This window comes from Ascaphus truei, chromosome 3, assembly GCF_040206685.1.
Source record: "Ascaphus truei isolate aAscTru1 chromosome 3, aAscTru1.hap1, whole genome shotgun sequence".
In the NCBI taxonomy this organism is placed as follows: Eukaryota; Metazoa; Chordata; class Amphibia; order Anura; family Ascaphidae; genus Ascaphus; species Ascaphus truei.
The window spans coordinates 226,574,572-226,598,731 of NC_134485.1; the positions used below are offsets into that span (position 1 = coordinate 226,574,572).

At 39.1% G+C, this 24,160-nt stretch overlaps 1 protein-coding gene across 5 annotated transcripts in view; it reads left to right on the forward strand.

Moving 5' to 3' along the window:
* CFAP47 (cilia and flagella associated protein 47) overlaps positions 1–24,160 on the forward strand; it is a 663,944-nt gene that overhangs the window by 407,908 nt on the left and 231,876 nt on the right. For all 5 annotated transcript variants that reach the window (XM_075590256.1, XM_075590258.1, XM_075590257.1 and 2 more), the window contains 3 exons: positions 641–752; positions 2,246–2,383; positions 6,852–6,949. In XM_075590256.1, coding sequence (XP_075446371.1) covers positions 641–752; positions 2,246–2,383; positions 6,852–6,949 — 348 coding nt within the window. The remainder of the gene's footprint in view (positions 1–640; positions 753–2,245; positions 2,384–6,851; positions 6,950–24,160) is intronic.

Below are 24,160 nucleotides of genomic sequence, written 5' to 3' on the forward strand. Positions count from 1 at the left end.
GCTATACAAGAAGATAGCAAATTTAATTGGCATTTATCCTTCAACTCAATTGGCTCCCAAGTGACTGTGTTTTCTAACAAAAAGTAACATGTAATACTCGAATGATTAGCTGCTGCAGCTCGCATGCTTTATGTAATGGGGTGGATGTTGGTGCTGCATCCTGACTTCTACAAGACTAGACAGATTGCTATATTCCTCATTTTCAATCACAGAGAAATCATTTCAGGTCATTTCAAGCCACGTATTCTATACTGTATATTCTATTTTAAATTATTAGCAACTGCAATAAATATTATGGCCATATTGTCAGTTTCAAAGGGATAATTTTGCATGTAAGTATTATGTAAAACATATCATATTTATCAATATTTATGTAGAATGTCATTTTATATTGAGCCATTTCTTCTATTATTAACTGTTCTTGATATCAACAGATCAGAGATGTATACAGTAGTTAAAATGAATATTTGTTGATGTGCTCTTGTGGGGTTAATATATTTTAGTAACACGTTTAGCATGATAGGTTCATTATTTATGTATTGTTGTGAAGCTTTTGATATGACAGCCAATGTTACAAGTTTCAATTTCTTGTTAAGTTTCGTTTAGGTTGCACTGGCTTATGTAATTTTCTCACATTCAGGTGGCATCCGATATTCCACTTGTTGGTGGACCCCAAAGCATCACCATAAAACCTGGCACGTCGGCTCCATATTCTCTGAATGTATCTCCATGGAAACGTGGTTTATTGGAAGGTAATACGATGGTATTGCAGACAGCAAGCATATTGAAATGTATTAGGGCTTATTTATAGACCACTGTCTTGTTGCAGCTAGAATAAAATAAAACCGCTTTCTAAATAAAATGTTGCCCTCAGGAAATAACTGAAGTCCTGTAATTTTACTATAAATTGTTCTAATTCTATTTGCTTATCTTTTACGTGTATAGATTTTATAATACATTGCCATGTCCAAATGCTTTAATATTCTAAGTGCATAACATAAAAGTACAAGAGTATGCCCAGCTCATTCATTACTGTCTGGATGCTGGCCTTGTTCAGCTCTTGTGACCATACAATATTAAATCTATACCCTGTAGCTTAGTTATCAACACAATCTAACATGATCAACATCAACATTTAAATACCAAGATAATTCTTATACTTTCTGCCTATGAGACCACACTACCTAAAGTTAAAGAATTACAATGCATTTCATATTATACGACACTACTAGAAGAATTTATGGAAGATAAGTACAGTAAGCAAGTTTTAGGTGACTGGCAGAAGCTGTTACTATTGGCTAATGCAAGTCTGAGATGTAGCCAGCAAAATGATACAGTGGGAGTGGAAGCTTCCCAAATATAAAACAAAAAAAGCTTTCTATATTACAATTCGAATATGGCAGTTCTGTTGTTATATTTAATAGAAGAAAATCATGCTGTGTCTCCTATTGTCAACTTTATCAATGTATTTTACATATTTTGTGAATTGTTCGCATTAGTTTGTTATAGATAAAAAGGTATCAATATGAGGAGTCACATGATGCACAGATTACAATATGCCACATTTAATGCTTTTCAATGATGACCCGCCACCCCCATAGCTTTCTGCTGGCCCCATTAAAGGCTTTTTCTCCACTACTTCATGGGATCTTTCCCCAGACTTCAGTGCATCAGAGCTTTTCATATGTTCCTCCTTTTCTGTGTCACATGTTCTGTCCAGATCACAGGATGTGTAAAACATAACACATTTGATTGAAATTAGTAAACCAATGTTCACTTACAGACATATTTATTGCTACTGTACTGTATGTGTTCTGCACGGTGGTTTTACATGAATTAAATCATTTAGAGAGTTTAATGAATATTGGCTATGTGTAAAAAGTTTTGCAAGAAGTCTGATTTGCTGTGTACTATGGATTTTTTGTAACATCGGGGAAACAAAAGAAAATAATAAACTCATTCAGAGTACAGGATCTTGGAGAAACATTGTGTCAGTATATGAGGTTGCCAGTTAAATGCAACATTTACTGTACACTGAAAAGCTGACGCTTGCAGTTTAAATCTTTCTTCAAATGTACTGTATTAGTTTAGAGCCAGTGTAATTAATACTTATTGATTTTAATATTGAGGTTGAGCGATTGATCACTTCTTCTCTCCAGTAATTAATATAGCAGTCTGGTAAGTTAGTCCAGCCTTCAAAGCTAATACCACCATTAATATAACATCTGGTACGCATTTGTTTTAGGTGTAATTTCATTTGTTGCGGAAGATGGAGAACAACAGCAGTCTCAACAAAGCACCTCACCAGAGTATACAGATGGGGGAGGAGCCCTACAGAAATTATCAGCAGAGGCATTTCAAACTGTTGATGTAGCAAACTCTGGTATGTTGGGAACCCATTGTGTTTTTTTAAATGTGTGTTTCTCAAGCCCTACCATAAGATCTAATCAATTATTGCAGTATTTCCCAGATAGAATGTTGCATTCCATGTCTCTGATATGTGTATTCTGTTATATCCCTATCATGGGTGTGTGGTTATAAAATAGTATGAAATACTACAGTGTGAAGATTTAAATACCAAAAGCAGACTGCATATATTATATGAGTGTTAGCCATTTTTCTTTATTATTTCCTGCCTTGCTTTGGTCAGCAGCTGATATGATAAAGGGTTATATAGCATAATAAGAGCTGTGGTGGAAGGAGTCAGGAATTGATTTTTCAAAACAGGTATTAAAATCCAATAATGGAATGGAATGATTTCTTCTTCAGTTGATTACATTGTTCTCCCTTTTTTCTGAATCAATAAATAATGTCAGATCTCAGATAAAATAATACTAACTAGGTAACTGATCTGTGTTGCATATATTTTCCAACATGCTTTGAATTTAGACCAACAACTAGACTAAAAGGAAGCATGCACTTTTGCTTGTGCTGGCAGTAAATTTCGACAACACTATTTATTCATGTTGATTGTGTTAATTATTGGGAATGATATTTCCAAGCTGCAGCATCTGGAAGGGATGTACATAGTTCCACAAATAGTTAAACAGTACACTCAAGAGATCTAAAATGAATAAATCCTATATATTTAGGATATTGAGATTATTTGTGTAGCAGCCACTGAACACCAAATATGCCTTCCTGACTAAATAAATAAATGGTTTTATAACCATAGATACAAATAAATGTAATGAACTGCATTTATCAAAGACATTTGTTCTAACTGTATTTTTGCAGGATGTGATATCTTTGATTGGATCTACATCTTAATAGATGAGATTTTGAGACAGTAAAATCATTGTTCTGAAAATATGAGAAAGAAAAGTTGCCAACCTGGGAGTTCATTTACAAACACAGGTTTAAGAAATAATATTTGTCCAGTAAAAAGAGTAACAGAACAAAATCTGTACTAAGAAAAATCTGATTGTAGCTATCAATCTACAATATAACATAGCGTCCAGGCTTCCATAATTACTCTTGCATCTTAAATTTTCTCAATGACCTTGTAGTCACTGCTTCCTGTGGAAGGCTGGTTAGACTTTGTATGACAATGGCTTTAGCTCTGCATAGAAATATCCGATAATCATTTAATATATTTGGGAGCCATAATGATTTTCCCCTTAAGCCTGTGACCTTATAGTTTCTTAAAATAGATATCTCAAAACGCTTGTTTTCTCACATCATTTTGTTGCTCTGTCGAATGTTTCTGCTTGAATGGCAGCATTTTATGCACTGCAGATTTACCTCTGATCTGCTCACATATACTTAACATTCTGGAAAGGTATTTAGTCTAAATTAATTTTTTATGGTAGTGGCATTCTGCATAATTTAAATAATATTTTGCTTAATAATTATCTACAGTACATTCCGTTGTATATGCTATGTATCTTACCGGTTCGGCTTTATGTCTGCTTCCATGCCTTTCCCCAATATCATTTATTCCATGCAGCCATTCCTTATAAGACCCAGCTGGTAACACTTTCCAATGATGAGTATCTTGCCGTTAATGACTCTACTGTGCTTTCTGAGCCTATTGTTTCCTACATCTGCCAGCTTTAATACACATTTAAAAATAAGTCAATGTCAAAGCCATTTGCCAAGTCCAAAACAATTTTTATCTCAGTCTTTTATTTACTTGAAACCCATGGATATTTTGCTAGATAAATCTTCTGAACTCATCTTTGAAGTAAATAGGCGAACCCTATCTACCATGTTTCTAATAAACAAACTTATCTGAAATATACTACAGTGATCTAACCTTTCTTCTTTTCCCTTCACCTTCTACCTTCACTTTTTGATGTAATGCTTCCTCAACGACTTTCTGCACAGCGCACCTGCCGACGTACTTCAGGTCACCCACTAGACAAGGACATTGATCCCAGCTGCATATGCTCAGATTTGTGCAGCGTATTTATTTCACCTTTTATGGTTTTCTATATGCATACAGAACATTGCAACACCGATCACAAAGCACTCCAAAATGTGAAGCTATTATATATCAGTAGCACACACCTTTAGGTCACTAATATGAAATAGGTTGTCTGTTAAAAAAACTGAAAACATAGTATTTGTCTTTTACAGGTTGGGTGTAGAATGGGGCACTTCTTGTCAAAAGCAAATCACTTGCCTAATCATGTCAGCCTATTGCTTTTAGCCAGCTAGTTCACATAGGATGTGTTCAAAGATAGCTTTGAGAGGGAAATTGTATGCTGTCTATTTGAGACAATTTACTTACAGTGCTTTAAAAAAAACTGTCTTGTAATGGTGATATTTTCTGTTCTTAGCTGTGAGATATCTGAAGGGTTTATAATGACATGTATATTTGTCCTAAAATGTGTTATTTTCTAAATGTGCTTCACAGATAGATCTACCTCCGCATAATGCCTTGGGATTTGAAAGTTTTAGGGGGCAATGCCAACTAAATTAAATGACTACTCCAAGCTGGTAGACAGATTAGATTTTTCTTCTAATTACTTCTCTCTATTTTCCCCTCCTTTAATTATCTGTTAACCTGCAGCACAGATGCTCTTCAGCGATTTGCCTGTGGTTAACTTAGAAATAATTTTTTTTCCTAATTATGTTAACTGTGTTCAATATATCCTCAAGCCTGATATACTTCTAGAATTAAACCATTGTATTGTTTGATATAATTTTTTTCTATGCAAACATTATAGACAATTATAGAAATCTGTTGAGATGCCGGTACAGCATCACATTACATGGTCATATACTGTATGTGTAGGTATCTTCATCCCTAGAAGGAGTAAGAGTTATTGTGAATCATATAGATGAAACGTTGTTTTGTTATTTTTGTTATAATGTATTTATACAATATTTTACAAAGAACGGTACAGTATATCTTATGTTCACGTACAGCTGGGATACAGCAATAGAGACAATGACCAGTACAAGTTATATCAGTGTTGCATAAATGATTAAGGTTTTATATTTCTAAGTTCCTCACTATAGTGAGACAATTACTGAAGTGAGGGGTCCGGTACTTGGCAAGAGTCTTGGAAAAAGGAGTCATGGTTGAGTATGAATCAGTTGCTCGGGTCAATACATTTAGAAAGTTTTAGAAAATGTGTCCGCAAAGTTAATCATCATGTTGAGCTCTGGAGATAACCATATTATTTCATACATACTGTATCAACAAACTGTCCACTGGGTGACAGTGCTACGGATTACTTTATTTATCATTAGTTGAAGAGATCTTGAAAGTAGTATGGATGGAAACAGATCATGGCCAATATTTACTAAGCAATGTTATGCCATAAGACATTGGGTGGCTCTAGAAGACATATTATGGCCCTTTCAAGTGAATGGACCACAAGGTGTGTTCCTGCACAGAAGGTGTCATAAAATAGCAATGCTTATTAGATATGGCCCATACTGTATGTATTACTTTCCACACAACATTTAAGCATGGAGCCTGTAGAACTATGTAGGTGAATACATTTTGAGTTCTTACCTTGATCTATTGTGTTTGTCAAAACTGGATAATGCTACTGTACTTACTTTAAAAGTTCCACTTATTAAAGATTTTGAGACGTGGTGATTTTCAATAAAGATATCCTTTTGTGTCTCTTACTAGACTGCTTTCTGTCTACTCAGCCTAGTAAACAGAGATTGGTCGATATTTACTAAGCAGTGTTATTCCATAAAACATCCTATGGTCATATCTATGGTCATTCAAATGAATTCAAGTGTTAGAAGAAATCTTATGACATAATATGGCTTAGTAAATATGCCCCCATAATACTAAATGTGTTAATAATAGCCGCATAAAAACTGTAATTTAAATATTGTTGTGTATGGTAAGATCTATCTTTGTCTTACATATTAAGAAGGGGCCTAACCTGAACTAAAATAACTAATGTTGTGCTTTGGACTGCATGTTGCCATGTACATTGTTCTCCATTTCTCAGCTGTGATATGATCTCACATATGACTGTACTGTACCTGTGACAGGGACTATTTGATTACAACAGGAAGGAGAGTTTAAAAGGAGTGTACATACATACTGAAAGGTAACACACCATATGAGAAGTTGATATTTCAATTTGATTACCTCTATTCTAAACAGGCCTTAGTAATGCCAGTTCTGTATATTTCTGCATCTATATTCCCCATTACAGTGTCTATCAGTAAAACATGGATTAGTGTACTTTCCGTAGCAGTTTATATTTCTTTTATGTATTTCTGAGTTTCTTCTGTGACTGTAATAATTGTAAAAAAAAATCTTATTTTGTCATTATTGTGTTATAAATCTTTACGCTATTCAAACACAGTTTTCTTATTTGTGCAAAATAAGTTAAAATATGTTTATATATTTTATTTTTCTAACATAGGTAGAAAATCAGCACCACACAAAGTGTGGTTTTCAATGGAAATCAACAGTAAACCAGCTCCACCAGAAAGAACCATAAATGTGACTTGTGCTGTTCTGGTAAGTGCAAATACAGTACATTGCCTCTATGTTATATTCTAAACACAAGTTATAGAAATACAAGAAGCATCATATCTTACAGACTAAGTCAGAAAACCATAAAACACACCTTTTAAATTTGAATTAGACTTTTCTTGTCTTATGGTTAAACCTAATTTTTATTTTAGATTTGACGTTTTCAAGAAATTGAATGTCATCTTTCATTAATTCCATGTGCAGTATTGTCGGTTTCAGTATGATTCCAATATTTAATTATTTATGCTTAGTTTTGGGGATATGAATTATGAAAGAAATGATAGCATACATGTTATACCCTTGCCAATAAGATTTAAACATTAATAGAGGTTTTATAATTGATTTTACTGGTGATGGTGCAGAACCATACGCAATGATCTTTCATCCAAGTGTGTACTTGACATGTTAAATTTGTTTCAGTAATGGATCAATTGATTGGTGTATTTGGGTCACTGGGGCCAAGCAACCTTTTAGACTTTTTTTTAAAAATTATTATTATGATTATTATTATTTTTACCTGTACTCTGGCTTTTCAAATGTAAGGTTTGTTTTTGTTAAAATAAAATTTGATCTCAAAATAAAACCTTGTTTTGCACCATATTCAACTTTAAACCTCATGTAGATCACTAGAGTCCGCAAAGCTGGTGATTCTATCAAACAATTTATGTTTACCTTTGGTTTATATCTCATTAATTTATAGGAGAACGACCTGTTGACAGTAATATTTAGTTTTATTAAACTAAATTAATTCATTGTTTTTATGAATTCCTAATTTAATTATGTCGAGGCTTCTGTCATAAAATCCTTTTTTGTCTGGACATGCAATGATATTTGTAAATGGATATATTTTTAATATACAGTAGCTCGTTAGAGAAAACAACTGAGAAACATTAATATTCAACAATTACTTCCCACGTTACAGTACAAATTTAAATGTTTCATATTATTATTCACTTTGAAATCAGAAAAGGAGAAATATTTAAGCTGGAAATCTCTTCCATAGAAATATTTATCTGAAGTACTGTTTAAAGTCATATACATTATTTACACTTTATCTCAGCCATAACTCTTCTTAATTGGGTTACTGTATATAGTAATATTTTTTGTTGCTCCTCTTTGGAGAATTTCGTGCACAATAATGATCCTGATATGTATCTCTCAGGCCGCGCTTATAGGGCTGGCGATGGCGACGCAACCAATGACGTCACCCGTCGCCGTTGCCACCAGCGAATGTTATAATTTGATTTTCAGCGACTGTTGCTAGCGACATCACGAAAGGGGGTGGGACGCGGTCTCTGATTGGTTTAGAGACAGTCACATGTGACGACTGTCTCTAAAAATCAAATAGACCTGGCTTCAAAATTTTCGGCCGCTCCGTCGTGCCGTTGCGCGTGCGATGGAGTCAATGTATTTGATTCAGAGCACCGTCGTGTAGCCATCGTAAGGCACTATAAGCGCACCCTAAGATTCCTTCCTAGAGTTGGCTGCATAAGTACCTCTAAAGTATTTTTGTAAAGTGTTTTCACATTGAATATATATATAGCTGCGGCCGCCTTTATCCTAGTGCAGCTGTAGCGGCGCAACTCTGATAACCGCGGGCAGATGCAGTATGTTTTTTTTTTCCCGGAATATGTTGCGGTATTTTAGCGCTCGTAATATTAGCATTTTATCAGCGCTTACTGCAATACCGTCTAAAACCTCAGGGGGGGCGTTCGCGAGCTGTTGTCTTCAAAGTCTAATACTTTAGCAGTTCAACCTACAGTACGTCAGTACACAGTCTGTGTGTACGCGTGCAGTAATTGTAAATTTGCATATTTATACATGCATGTGCAGTGCTGTATGTCTCATTTGAACATTGTTGAAACGCATAGGCGTGTACTGTAACAGTATCACATTTTGGCATATACAGCGCTCTCCCCTCGCTCGCCCCCGCACACACACAGGCTAATTTACTGCACTGCAGTATTTCAACTTCTTATCTACAGTACAGTACACCTCTCCCACACCATTCCTTTGAATGTGTGTCTTTCTGGTTTCAATCACATTCCTGTCATCACATTCCTGCTTGCTAGCTGATGATTACTGCGCATGCGTCTATAACTTCACCACTGCTTGCTTGCGAAGTTCAAGTGAGTGACCAAAAAAAAATTTAAAAAAATTCTCGTAATTTTTTATTTTTATTTTCTCCACAAGCCTGCCTAAACCATCTTGATATTAAGATATTCAATCTGTGCTGTAGCTTTGGACTGCGACACTATGCGTTTGACTGCACATGGTTGATTTGTGTGCTTTTTCTGTATTTGGGGGTGTGGGGATCAAATTATTATGATGACCTGTCTGTTGAAAATATGTAATGTCTTTGAACTACAGTACAGCTAATCCTTGATGCAGCTGTACCCTGTACCCCCCTCCCCCACACACACACACAAGGCTCGCTCAAGCTTTCTAAAGCTTGTCATTGTGTTTTTAATCGTCTGTCCCTAGCCGAGCATCACCACTCTGCGCCTGCGTGCCTACCATTCATTAATTTTCCTATTGTTGGCTTCGATTCACCTCTCTGTAATCCTCTTTGGGAAGGGAGCTAGCTGATGATTACTGCGCATGACTCACCCATCCACCCCCCCCCCCAACCCTTTGAGGCTTTGTTTACGGTAATGCTTGTGATAATCCCTTCTCGAATTTGATATGTAAATCTGATTTGCACAGCACTGTGAAATTGAGAGTTAAAAAAAAACATAATCTGATTCATGTTTTTGATGCAGTAAGTTACCACTTTTTGTCATTCTTTTTCTTTTGTGTAGGGGGGGGTTCAATGATTATGATTAGCATGAATGTAAAGAAATATTTATTTTATTTTATCAGGAAAAAAAAATACAAATATACAAATAATCATGAATAATACAAAATGCAGTCTTTATTCAGTTCTTCTGTCAGTTGAAAATTGAGGGCCGGTGGATAATCATGAATAATGCACATTGATAATAATATTAATTAATAATATATAATAATATATATATATAATATAACTTTTTTCCTTCTTTATCTTCTTCCTTATTCTGTGTACAGTAGTTCATTGAGAGAGGGGAGGTTTTGTGTACATCATGACTGCTGTTTAGATACACTTAACTGTACCAACAGTTCACAAACTTTACACATGATACCCCCCCTCTCCCCCAGTCCATCCTTTTTTTCTGAAAAGACAAGAAAACAAAAAATTAGTGCAGTTATGTGCATACTGTATTATGGCATTGTGTGCTGTATAGTACTGTCAAACTAGTCTATACTGGAACTACTGTATACTGTAACTTCTGTTAAATACTTTGCAACCAGATGGCTAGTGCTGCTCTCTCAGGAAAGAAAACAATTGTGCAGTTAGGTGCATATTATGGCATTGTGTACTGTATAGCTACTCCATATTGAACTACAGTATGCAGTTAGTACTGTCAAACTAGTCTATACTGGAACTACTGTATACTGTGACTACTGTTAAATACTTTGCAACCAGATGGCTAGTGCTGCTCTCTCAGGAAAGAAAACAATTGTGCAGTTGGGTGCATATTATGGCATTGTGTACTGTATAGCTACTCCATATTGAACTACAGTATGCAGTTAGTACTGTCAAACGAGTCTATACTGGAACTACTGTATACTGTGACTACTGTTAAATACTTTGCAACCAGATGATGGTGCTGCAATCTCTGGAAAGAAAAAAATTGAGCAGTTAGGTGCATATTATGGCATTGTGTACTGTATACAGTAGCTACTCCATATTGGACTACAGTATGCAGTTAGTACTGTCAAACTAGTCTACACTGGAACTACTGTATACTGTGACTACTGTTAAATACTTTGTAACCAGATGGCTAGTGCTGCTCTCTCAGGAAAGAAAAAATCTGTGCCATACTTACCTGTATCATACTGTACTTACAATACTACTGCACAGTACTACCTTCCTGATGCTTGCCCATTACACGCGATCACAATGGGCAATACAGTCGCAATATGGTCAATATATTTATTGCAGCGTTCCACGGTGAGTACATCGTTCCAAAAACTCATTATGCCTTGCGCCAACGCATCCTTTTTGGAGGGTTCCACGAGTTTTCGGATATGGTCCTTCAGCTGATGCCAGACCATTTCAATAGTATTGAAGTCTGGCGATCTGTCATTGGAGGGGGAAAAAAGGACAATTAGTTTAAGAGATACAGTACACAGTAAAAACTGTGGGGAACAAATGAGACACGGTTACCGCACTTACTCCGCTGGTGTCTTTACCCAGTTGATACCGCGCTCAAGAATATGCGCTGTTGACGCGGTGTGCTTCGGATCGTTGTCCTGGTAGAAACGGTGACCATCTGGTAACTCACGTGTGATGTATTCCACAATCTCAGGCACAATTTGCTCTTGGAAAAAAGCTTTATTCATGATTCCTATAACAAGAAAAGAAAAGTGCTCAAAAAACTGCACACTGGTACAGTACAGTGCATAAGGCAAAAGCGTGTGACATATTTTACCTTCAAAGATGACAATGCATCCTAGTCCATGCCTAGAGATGGCACCCCACACATGCATCTTCACTGGGTGTTCTGGACGCGGCTTCATAGATATGCAAAGTTTTTTGTGGCATGCAAAGGTGGCAAATCTCTCCAGCGATACAGTAGACTCGTCAGTGAAGATGCAATCCTGGAAAGTTTCTCCACTGTCGATCCATGCCTGGGCCTGGACCACTCTCTTGATCTTGTTAACGTCCCTTATCATAGGGTACGCACTGTAATGATCAGGAATAATTTTATAGGTACAGTACAGTTTCTTAAACAACACTTTAACCTCTTGTACTGTCCAGTACTAACCTCACACGTCCATATTTCCATCCAGTACTGCGTCTCACCTTCTTTATGCTGGTCTCGGATACAGTAAGATTGTGATTTTGCTGCAGAGTGTATTTGACCCTTAGGGCACTCTTCTCATCATTATCTTCACTTATTTTGTCGACCAGAAGAGTTGTCTCCCTACAGTGTACAGAAAAACAACAATCCGGTAAGTTACAGTGCAATAGTGAAAAAAATGTGATTGCAACAGCGCTTACTTACCTTTTTCACTAGAAAGAAAGAATTGAGACTGTATCACACTATGTTGCCTTTATTTTTCTTTTTCATATAATCACGTGAACATTGGCGCTCCCCTGAATCTTTGAGAAAGTTACAGTGCAGTAGGCCACAAGTACAGCACATCATTTACAGTAAAAATAGTATAAAATTAGATAGATCTATACTATATAGTTCTACTGTATTAATATGCAGCAATATAAACAATAATAGATATACTGTATTATATACAGGCATACCCCGCTTTAACATACGCAATGGGACCGGCGCATGTATGTAAAGTGAAAATGTACTTAAAGTGAAGCACTGCCTTTTTTCCACTTTACAATGCATGTACTGTACTGCAAACATCATATATGTGCATAACTGATGTAAATAATGCATTTGTAACCAAAATAAATACAGTAGGCTTTATTCAAATAAAATGAATTGGAGCAAGCAAGGAGGTGAGAGGCGCGCACGCGGGTCAGTACTGTATAACAGCTCACTCCTTCTCGCAGTCTCTCCCTCCTTCTTGCAGTCTCTCTCTCCTTCTCGCAGTCTCTCTCTCCTTCTCACAGTCTCTCCCTCTCTCACTCACTCAGTCTCTCTCACTCAGTCACGCACTCTCTCTCATGCACTCAGTCACGCACACACGCATTCAGTCACACACACACACACACTGTCACTCAGTCACACACTGTCACACACTGTCACTCAGTCACACACTGTCAGTCACACACTGTCACTCAGTCACACACTGTCACTCAGTCACACACTGTCACTCAGGCACACACTGTCACTCAGTTACACACTGTCACTCAGTCACACACTGTCACTCAGTCACACACACACACACACACACACACACACACACACACACACACACACACACACACACACACACACACACACACACACACACACACACCACACACACACACACCACACACCACACACACACACACACACACACACACACACACACACACATACACATACACACACATACACATTGTCACTCTGTCACACACACACACATTGTCACACACACACACACACACGCACACATACGCACACATTGTCACTCAATCACACACACACGCACACATTGCCACTCAGTCACACACACACACACACACACACACACACACACACACACACACACACACACACACACACACACACACACACACACACACACACACACATATATATACACACACACACACACACACACACACACACACACACACACACACACACACACACACACACACACACTGTCATTCAGTCACACACACACACACACACACACACACACACACACACACACACACACACACACACACACACACACACACACACACACACACACACACACACACACACACACACACACACACACTGTCACTCAGTCACACACACACACACACACACACACTGTCACTCAGTCACACACACACACTGTCACTCAGTCACACACAAGCAAAGATTGCAGAGCCAGGAGCTGCAGTGATTGCGGGCGGAATCACTGGTTTAGCTGCTGATTTATCGAGCGGGAGTGCTTGGGGAACGGAGACAGATGGGAGGGAGAACAGAGACAGATGGGAGGGGGAGGGCAGAGGGAACGGGGAGATCGGGTGCACCATAATAGGGACAAGCATGAAGGAGGTTGCGGGATTGTTGAGCTGCGCACGCCCCCGCCGCATGCGCATGCCGCCCCCTGGTGTCCATACTCGCGAAGCACGCGTACGTACACAGGGGTATGGTGCAACTAAAAATAAATGTACGTACTTGCGAGTGAACGTAAAGCGGGTGTACGTAAAACGGGGTATGCCTGTACTGTAGTTATATAAATATACCGAAATACCTATAAAATTAGATAGATCTATACTATATAGTTCTATTAATATGCAGCAATATAAACAATAATAGATATACTGTATTATATACTGTAGTTATATAAATATACCGAAATAACTATAACATTAGATAAATCTATACTATATAGTTCTATTAATATGCAGCAATATAAACAATAATAAATATACTGTTATATAAATATACTTACGCGTTAGTTACAGTTGTTGTCCTCGTGCGTTGTTTGTTTTTTCCGTGTGCATGATAGCACACAGTGGTTGATGGCACAACGAGGCCAGAAGCAGCTAACCAGCATTGGATATCTGCAATTCGTTGTCCGCTCGTGTACATCTCCTTAATTCTCATGCTGAGATCCATTGAAATCTTTTTAACAGGCATTGCAGCGAGTAGAAAGAAATACAAGCACTAGAATGTATATTCGATGTTTAGTCTGTGTATTCAATGTGCAGTGAATCCACAAAATGGATGGTGTATTTATACATTAATGACTCACATTAGAGTACGCCCACTTTTAACACCTGTACCTCGTCGCCATGCATAAAAAGTTACACACTTTGCCTAGCCTCCCACTCGATGATCTGTATCTGAACTTGCCCTTGTCCAGATACTGCATTGTGCCATCTGCTTCCATGGATCAACCCCGATTCTATGGACGCAGGAAGCCACTCACCTCTGCCGTGCCTATCACACAGAAAAAGCGAAAGGCGGCAGCCGTTTTCAAGCCAAAGCAACAGGCTAAGGCTAATAAAGAAAACCTTCTGCTGACCCCAAAGGCTAAGGGTTTTAATACACGTAAGCCTTATTATGTCAAGAAGAAATTCAGTGATGTACACTCAAGGCAAAACAAATGGCAGCCAACCCATCGAACCCGCAGGTCACGTCCTCGATTAGGCTTCGACGACTCTGCCGCTGCCCTCCCGGAAATCCACAGCCCATCTTCTCCACTACTCGTCCACGACGCTGCCGCCGCTCTCCCGGAAATCTACAGCCCATCTTCTCCACTGCTCTTCAACGACGCTGCTGCTGGTCTCCCGGAAATCCACGGGTCACTTTCTCCATTACGCTTAGACGAGTCTGCCGCTTCTCGCCCGGAAATCCTCAGGTCACCTCCTCCATCCTTCTTTGACGACGCTGCCGCTTCTCTCCAGGGAACCCCCATCTCATCCTCCGTAGCACCCATCCACCCAGATGTCCACAGCACGCCATGCACAAGAACCAGCTCGTTAGACCGCATGCTGAATGGGTTAAGTGTGGATATCCCCGGGAGCTCTTCTATGTTTTTAGAGATCTGCTTTTAGAGACCATGCTAAATATGGATCAATGGATGGAGAAGATGGATCAACGGATGGAGAAGATGGATCAATGTATGGAGAAGATAGAGACTGACATAGCAGGGATACATAATTTGCTCAGTGTTCATGTCCCTGTATCCCTGACGCCGGAGCAGGAGGGTGGCATGTATGTGATGAATGGGACCTTCGACCGCCTTCCAACACCAAGCGCACCCCCTCCACCAGAAGAATTTGTGTACATTTATGCCGTTGAGGAGGAGGATAACATGACAACCCCGTCAAGACCACACCAGGAGACAACACGGCGACCAAGACAGGAGGAAAGCTTCCTCCCAGACAACCTACCCTCGCCTGCCGCCACAAGCACACCCGCTCCCAGAAGCACACCCGCTCCCAGAATCCAACCTACATACGCTTGCATCGATACGGTGCCCGACATCATTCTGCGCGAGCTGCCACCGGCACTCAGGGAGAAACATTGGGTGATGAGTGCTGGTTTACCCCAGAAGTATGGCATGTTAATTTTTAAGCACCACTTGTCCTACTTGGTGTACTGTGGGTGGGTCTACAATGTGAACTACGAAGGAAATCGCGAAAAAAGGGCGCTTCCTGAAAATTTAAGGTGGACTATTGTGGAGGAATTGCGGCGCTATTTTTCAATTTCAGATCCTTTAATGAAAATCGTTTGAGACTCCATTAATGGCATTTTGCGCTATACAAGGCATCGGCCCTGGAAGGACAATCTGGTGCGGATCGAATTTGCTTGACTTTTCGACTGTTGTTTATTTTTTGACTTGTTGCGTGTTTTAACTTGTATTAATAATGAAATGTTTTTACTTACACAAGACCTGCCCAATTCCAGTCCTCGAGGGCCGCAAACAGGCCCGGTTTTCAGTATAAATCCGGGCCTGTGTGCGGCCCTCGAGGACTGGAGTTGTGCAGGCCTGACTGTACTGTACACCATCCTACTGTAAATGTTTTTACTTTATGTACATAAATGTTTTCACTAGCAGTAAACCATACACCTGTTAATGTTTTGAATTGCTGTACACTTTAAATGTTTTTAAATTGTATTTGTAAATAAATGTTTTTGTACTTACTCCACCAATAAAAGAAATGTTGATTTGTTTTAAATTGTTCCATTGTCTCCTTTATTACTGTAACAAAATACAGTGTTTCTAGAACATACAGTACTGTCCAGGCATACTGTACAGTACTGTACTGTATACTGTAGGCATGCTCAGCACTGTACATCACAAGAGTATTAAAACAATAAATGCTGTACGGGTATAGAATACACATATGTACCAAAATACATGTAGAATAAATGCATACTTTTTATTTTTCGGGTTTATTATACATTATATATAAAAAAAGTATTGTATACGGTCTGAAAACAACAGCATACTGTTTCAGGTTTTCTATGAAGCTCTCAATTACAATATTCTATCCTAATTAATAACAACGGCCACTAAACTGTAGACTCCGGTACGTGGTTTTTTAAATCCGATTCAGCAATGTGCAGGCATTGTAACACAAAGCGATATTATCCATCGAAATCCCTCCATTTGCCGTTTTCCGCATGAGATGACAAAGTTTTCTATTCTGAGGAAATACAAAAGTACAAGTTTTACTGTAATGGTCAGTCAGTCCCCTAAAGAAGTTCCCACAGTCAGTCACACCAATAATTTTCTCGGGGGGCGTCTCCTGTTCACATGCGACCTGCGCCTACTGTCGATGTGATGACACGCATATGCGTTTTAAGAAGGTTCCAATGCGCATGCGCCTAGCTTTCCACCAATTGTTCAGTATCTACTGTAGAAGCTGCTCAGCCAATGATATTGCTTACCGGAGATATTGCTTACAGGAGAATCGCTTGACTGTGCATTGAATTGATATTTCAAAAACAGAATAAAATACGGCAACATTACTCACCATAGACTTTGCCAATCAGCTGGCACAGAGCCACTGCGAGTCCCGTATTCTTTATTATACACGTAGTTGACAGGTGACAGCGGGACTACTACACCTGTAGTCAGCTGATGAGGCTTGAAATCGCTTAGGTACATGCAAGCTTGCTGGAATCTGAACGTGAAATCCGGCTCAGGCTGCAGGTATCCGGGCGGGGACAGACAGCAAGGGTTGTCGGTCACCAGGTTTTCACTGACGGTCGGACCGTTATTGGAAGCCGGTGCTGGTGCTGGCGCATTGCTTGCCTGCGACTGACGTTTCTTAGTTGGTTTTAACATGACCTTTCGCCTTTTGCCATCTCCATGATCATAGACACAGGAAAAATCCGGTGATGCACACCAATACCCTCCAATAACACCGGGATCAATACGAAAAAAACACGGATCGATACATAACTTTTTCCTTATTGCACGCTTCCACACATGAGCATCTGGTGAAAATTTGTAAAAGTCATAGTTTTCGATAAAATACTGATAAATTTGAACAACTGTTGCCATCTTATCATCTGTTGCATTGATCGCGGCCCATATTAAATAAGCGTACGTTCTGTCAGTTTTTTGGAACATGGACTGCAGTTGTGCACTCATCTCAGAACTCTCAGGACAATAGAACACCAGACACTGCGCATTTAGTTTTAATATGAAAAGCCTAAATTGATTCATTATTGTAACTTCTTCAGTCGCAAGGCCAATTTACAATAGACCACTGTGGTATTAAATGAAACACCTGCAAGTCTACACATTAATGAAGCGTATGCGCATTACAATTCATGAATATCTGCCATCTGGCGGATATGCGAAGAATTGCAACCAATTAAATCCGAACCATTATCAATAAACACATCAACCGTGGGTGTGAATGCGGTATGAATGCGGTCAGAATGCGGCATGAACGTTGTGAAGTGTGGTGAAGTGCGTGGCATTCGGAAAAAATCCCCCAAAAAATTCGGAGATGTTGGAGAATAAAAGGGACCGCGGCTGTATATACTCTATGAATGCAGTACATTATTAGGCAGATATAAAGAGATCTACACAACACATTTGAGAAACAATATTTGTTTCTATGCATTTTAAATTAAAATCAGGTTTTGGTGGTAAAAGTTGACCGAAGCCCTTCACCAAACATGCAGTAAAGCTGACACCACTTGAATACATCTGTTTCACTCAGGTTCCCCGGTACTTTCCATCTCTCTACCATCATACAATGTTTAAACTGCAGATATCAAGAATGTCACTTGAAATTATTGAATTGTAAGCAATAGTGCTTTTAGTGTCATATTAAATCATTCTACTCTCTCAATGATACTGTAGGAACCTAATTTATCATTTATTCAGATCCCTTCACTGCAAAATCAAGCAGAATAACACTGGCATGTTAACTTCTCTAACATGTTAAGATACAAATAACATATGATTTTAACTGATTTGTTTTCTCACAATAAGCTTCTCTCTGTGCCCATTCTCTAGAGAGCTCCATACTACATAAACATCCACAGACTAGAGATTTTGAAAAAAAGCTGCATGGGGTTGTTTATGCTATTTTACTCTCTAATTTGTACATTACTTTGCTTTGTTTCTGGAGGGGCCTCTTACTAATGGCTTCAACTGTGAAGGGGTTAAATATGCAATTTTGTCTACGGCCATGCAACCATATCACAGAAGTTAAAACTATAAGAGGCCATTTCTGAAACAATGTTTGAAATGTTTGTCTGCATACCTGTAACTGGTTCATATGTGAAATATAGTTCACAATTAAAATTAAGACCCACTAAGGAAGAACTTTCACCAGAATGTGCAGTTATAGTCTCAGGGGCCATTCATTTTCATTGTGATCATTAGTACTATTTTAAAATAATATTACAACATGCATTTTATTATGTTGAATAACCTGTACAGATAGTCTTACCACTCACTGCTTCTTTTTTTCCCACTTGACTGTGCCACTGACCTCATATACTTTTTTTACATTTTTTCTAAGTATGATTTCTAATTTCCCTGAAGTTTTAATTTTTTTGCTTTTAATGTTTTTTTTTTTTTATCAGACTGAGATATCAGTTTTTTTAAATAACTGAGAACATTGACGTGCTCTTGCAGGGGATTATTTTTTCCAGTACCTATCACATTCACATAAAGTAGCATCATAGAACTCAGTGACATTTTGTTCTCCACTTACTCTAGTGACATTTGCCTGTATAACTGCAGTCATATTTCATTTTGATGCTAAAGTGCTTTGCACAGTTGACACAGTATGTTAACATTAAAAGTGTGCTGTAATATTATGTTGTTGATCACAATGGATTGTTAGTCTTGCTGTTTTTTAGCGTGTGCATCATCAGTTGTAATAGTTAAGAACCACTTACACGTGGTTATCAACAAGTGAATGTGTGAATGCTTTGAATCAGCAAATGGACAAATATATTTTCTATTCACTCAGAGGATATACAAAGCTTATAGAATACATATTTCATCTCATTGTAGGATACATTTTTATAGCTCAGCATGTATATAAAAGCAAGATGAAATTGCAATACATAATATGTAAAAGTGTTCTGTACTGGAGGCAAAGATTTCAAGGAAATTTAAAAAAAAAATCATAACTCTACTTGGGATCTTTCCACTGTGGGAAAGATCTATGTATTTTAATTATGCAAAATAGTTCTCTAATTTTCTTTGTTTCTTATTTATTATTTTGGTGTTGTTACACATGTTTTCCTTTTTAATCGATTAGGACGTAGATTATTTTATCTTGGCAAACCTCATCAACAGAGAACACATTCTCAAATAGAAATAGTGCAAGTTATAGAAAATCTAAAGACAATTATTCATGAAATATTTAATTATGCAAGTTGCACTTCATATTATCTTATGATAACTGAACTTAAAAATGAAATGTTCTACTGTTAGTCAAAGGGATTTTGCCTAATGGACAGTCCATCATTTTTCCACTGACAGTATTTGCTTTCATATTTGTTTTTATTGTTTGGATGGTCCTTATGCTTGTTCAATTTACAATGTTATTTGTTCTTCTATTCTGTCTTGCCTGTTCAGTCTTGATTATTTTCTGCCATGCTTAGTTTATGAGTACTTGAAGTTCCAGTAGGTATTTCAGACTTACATTTGGTCTTTTGGTAGAGAGAGTTGATTTTGAAACTGGAGCTTTCTCACAGTATGCTCCATTAACTTCAAACTTGACTTTAACAACTTAATAACAACTATATTTTCTTCCAATGGGACTCAAAGTGCTTCACAATTACAGTATAATGCATGGTGCACAGTATGCAGCACTTAGGATTTTTTATAGGCACAGTCTCTGCCCAGAGGAACTTACAATCTATATTTTTGGAGTCTTAGGCATAAAGCGACTTGCCCAAGGTCACAAGGAGTGGAACCAGGTTCCCCGGATTGCAGCTCATTGTCATTGTTTACAGTGTCGGTGTCTTTACTCACTGAGCCACTTCTTCTCCCTTTACGTGCAGAAGCGCCAGATTGGCGATATCGTAGTTCATAGAATAAGGGCTTGACTGAGTTTGCACCAAATCTTTATTCTAATTGAATTTGAATGTTAATATTTGGTTCAATACAGTTTGTCTTAAATTAGGCACATAAACATCTATGAGGTACAGTTTATGCCTAACTTTATGAGGTAAATCCTATTTCTGGTGTCCCTACTTTACATCCTCTGCTGGCTGAATCTGCTGGATAAGATTGCAACGGGATCAGTGGCCTCCATTCTTATTTCCCATTCCCGAATCCTGTGTTTTTTTATAAAAATGCTATTTACACACACACACACACACACACACACACACACACACACACACACACACACACACACACACACACACACACACACACACACACACACACACACACACACACACACACACACACACACCTCACCATAGATAATGTATTTTATGTATTGACAAAAGATACAATTTAATAAAGACCCCGGTAACACACTCCCTCCCAATCGCAGATAGGGACTATGTGGGGAAATATACCTGTGTTACCACGTGTAGTGTTTGAATAGGATGCAGGGACCCCTGCTGTGTTAATCCGATGGACCATTAAAAATCTCACAGAACTGTTGAGGCAATGTTGCGGCATTTACTGTGAGACTGCCCCAGAATCTCCCAGGTAAGTGTTCTAATACTGGTAGCTGCATCAGTGTACACTGCCTTGAGAGGCATTATTCATCCGTGGCAGGAGCTGGTGATATGTACGATCCAGTTCTAAAGTGCCCAGCTGTTCCGCTCTGGGCCCCCCATCCCGTGGTGATGTCTCCCGTATAGAGATTTCTCTCAAATGCTTGTGTTCTTTTACCCTCCTGTGAGTGTAGGTCCTATAGACTGTGCTTCTCTCCCTTTTTTTTATAATAAATCCCCTATTTTAACACAGTTATATGCAATGGAGCTTGCGCTTCCTTTTGTTTTTTGGTTGTAGATATCTTTGTGATTGGCTATACTGTGACGGTGGGGGAAGCCAGTCTTCATAAATAAAGGTGAAGCCCGACTGGTTACCCCTGAAAACCGTGATGTATGTAATGCATATGAAAAACCTGACCTGTTTGGGTTTTTACATGTTCCCTTTGCCCAATAAATATGAGACTTTGGGAGTGGGAGTTTTAGGTGGGATATTTGGGTCAAATGTGTTTATCTTGTTTGCAGGAGTTTTGGGGGACAAAGTTGTATTGTATGTCTTTATTTATATAGCGCCATTAATGTACATAGCACTTCACGATAGTAATTCACGTGACAATAATAAAAATAACAGATAACGGGTCATGGGAATAAGTGCTTTAGACATAAACGTAACATTTAGGAAGAGGAGTCCTTGCTCCGAGGAGCTTACAATCTAACTGGTATGTAGGAGGAACGTACAGAGACAATAGGAGGGCATTTTGGTAAGTGCTTCTGCAGGGGGCTAAGTTTTATGTATCATGTGTCTAGTAATATCTATTGTGCTATTCATATGCTTCTTTAAGCAAGTGGGTCTTAAAGGAGGATTGAGAGGGTGCTAGTCGGGTATTGAGGGGAAGGGCATTCCAGAGGTGCGGAGCAGTCATTGAGAAATGTTTAAGGCGGGAGAGGGCTTAGATACAAAGGGGGTAGAGAGAAGACATCCTTGAGCAGAACGCAAAAGTCAGGATGGTGCATAGCGAGACATTAGGGCTGAGATGTATGGAGGGGCAAAAGAGTGTAAAGCTTTAAAAGTGAGGAGGAGAATTGAGTGCCAGATGCGAGATTTGATAGGAAGCCAGGAGAGTGATTTCAGCAGGGGAGACGCTGAGACAGATTTAGGAAAGAGAAGAGTGATTTTGGCAGCAGCGTTTAGGATAGATTGTGGGGGAGAAAGGTGAGAAGCAGGAAGGCCGGACAGTAGGAGGTTACAGTAATCGAGACGGGAGAGAATGAGGGCCTGAGTCAGAGTTTTAGCAGTCAAGCAACAGAGGAAAGGGCATATCTTTGTAATATTGCGGTGGAAAAAGCGACATGTTTTAGACAAGTTTTGAATGTGAGAGGAGTCCAGTGTGACCCCCTAGGCAGCGTGCTTGGGCTACTGGGTGAATGATGGTACTTCCAACAGTAATGTGGAAGGAGGTAGTAAGGCCAGGTTTGCGAGGAAGTATGAGGAGCTCTGTTTTTGTCATGTTAAGTTTAAGTCGGCGGAGGGCCATCCAGGATGATATAGTAGAGAGACATTAAGAAACTTTGGTCTGTACAGCAGTTGTAAGTTCAGGGGTTGAAAAGTAAATGTGTGTGTCGTCATCATAGTGGTGATATTTAAACCCAAGAGATGTGATTAGGTCACCTAGAGAAAGTGTGTACAGGGAAAAGAGAAGAGGTTCAAGGACAGAGCCCTGGGGTACCCCCACAGAGAGATCGATAGTGAAGGAGGAGGCATTAGCAGAAGAGACACTGAAAGTACGATGGGAGAGGTAAGAGAAGATCCAGGATAGAGCTTTGTTATGAAACGATGGGAGAGGTAGGAGGAGATACTGAGATAAGTTACTGGTAGTCCCGTAATTCTCCCCGACATGCAGGCATGATTTGTGGGTACACAAGGTGAATTACACTGGGGCTACACAATGTCCCCCAGCATTCTTGTTTTCGAGTCCAAATATCCCAGACCCATTTCCCACACATATATAAGGTTCCCCAAGAGATATGAGTTTATTAAAACAGTGTTTTAATGTTTTATATTGTATGTATTAATGTCTATACAGTCAGCCGGGCAACTAAACAGGCGCAGGGATGTCTGCATAGACATCGGAATTCAAAGGAGAGAAAGGATGTCCAGAGGTGAGAAAACCATTTGGTGAGTGGGGGAGGGCGAAGTACCAGGTCCAGAGAACCCGCTGGGGCACCTTTTGGACTGGCAGACCTGGTGGAACCTGCCCAGTGGGTGGCAATGGGGTTGGCTGGGGGAAGATGCTGCTGGTAGGCACATTTCTCATTGGCCGATTCATATTTCCCTCTCGTCTGGCTTTTTGAGCCGGCTTTGCACGCCCCCTCCTCTGATGTCAGCAACCAGACGACTCTCAATTCTGATTGTGGCTGGTGAGAGAAATTCCCACGCTCTGATTGGTCGCCGCTCCGACTTCCATGTTAGAGATAGCTCAGTAGAGTGTATGTAAGGAGACGGTCCGATCAGTGAACCAGACTATCTAGTGGCTTGAGTTGGTGATGCAAAGGTGGGCTTTTCAAAGTTGCTCTGTTGCAAATAGCAGAGCAAACGGCTTCATTTTTGGAGCTAGGAAAGTCTGCCTAACTGAGGCTAAGTCAGACACGAGGACCAAGTTCTCAGAATAGAACATAGCGGTCGTGGTTGGGTATTCTTCCTGAAAAGCGTACCAAGAAGCTCGGGACTAGGTCCCGGTCAGGGTAAGCCTTCCGAATCAGGCGCCCTGCACCTACTGATGTAGCGGGCGTTATTCGAACACTTCACGTGTCATGTACATTG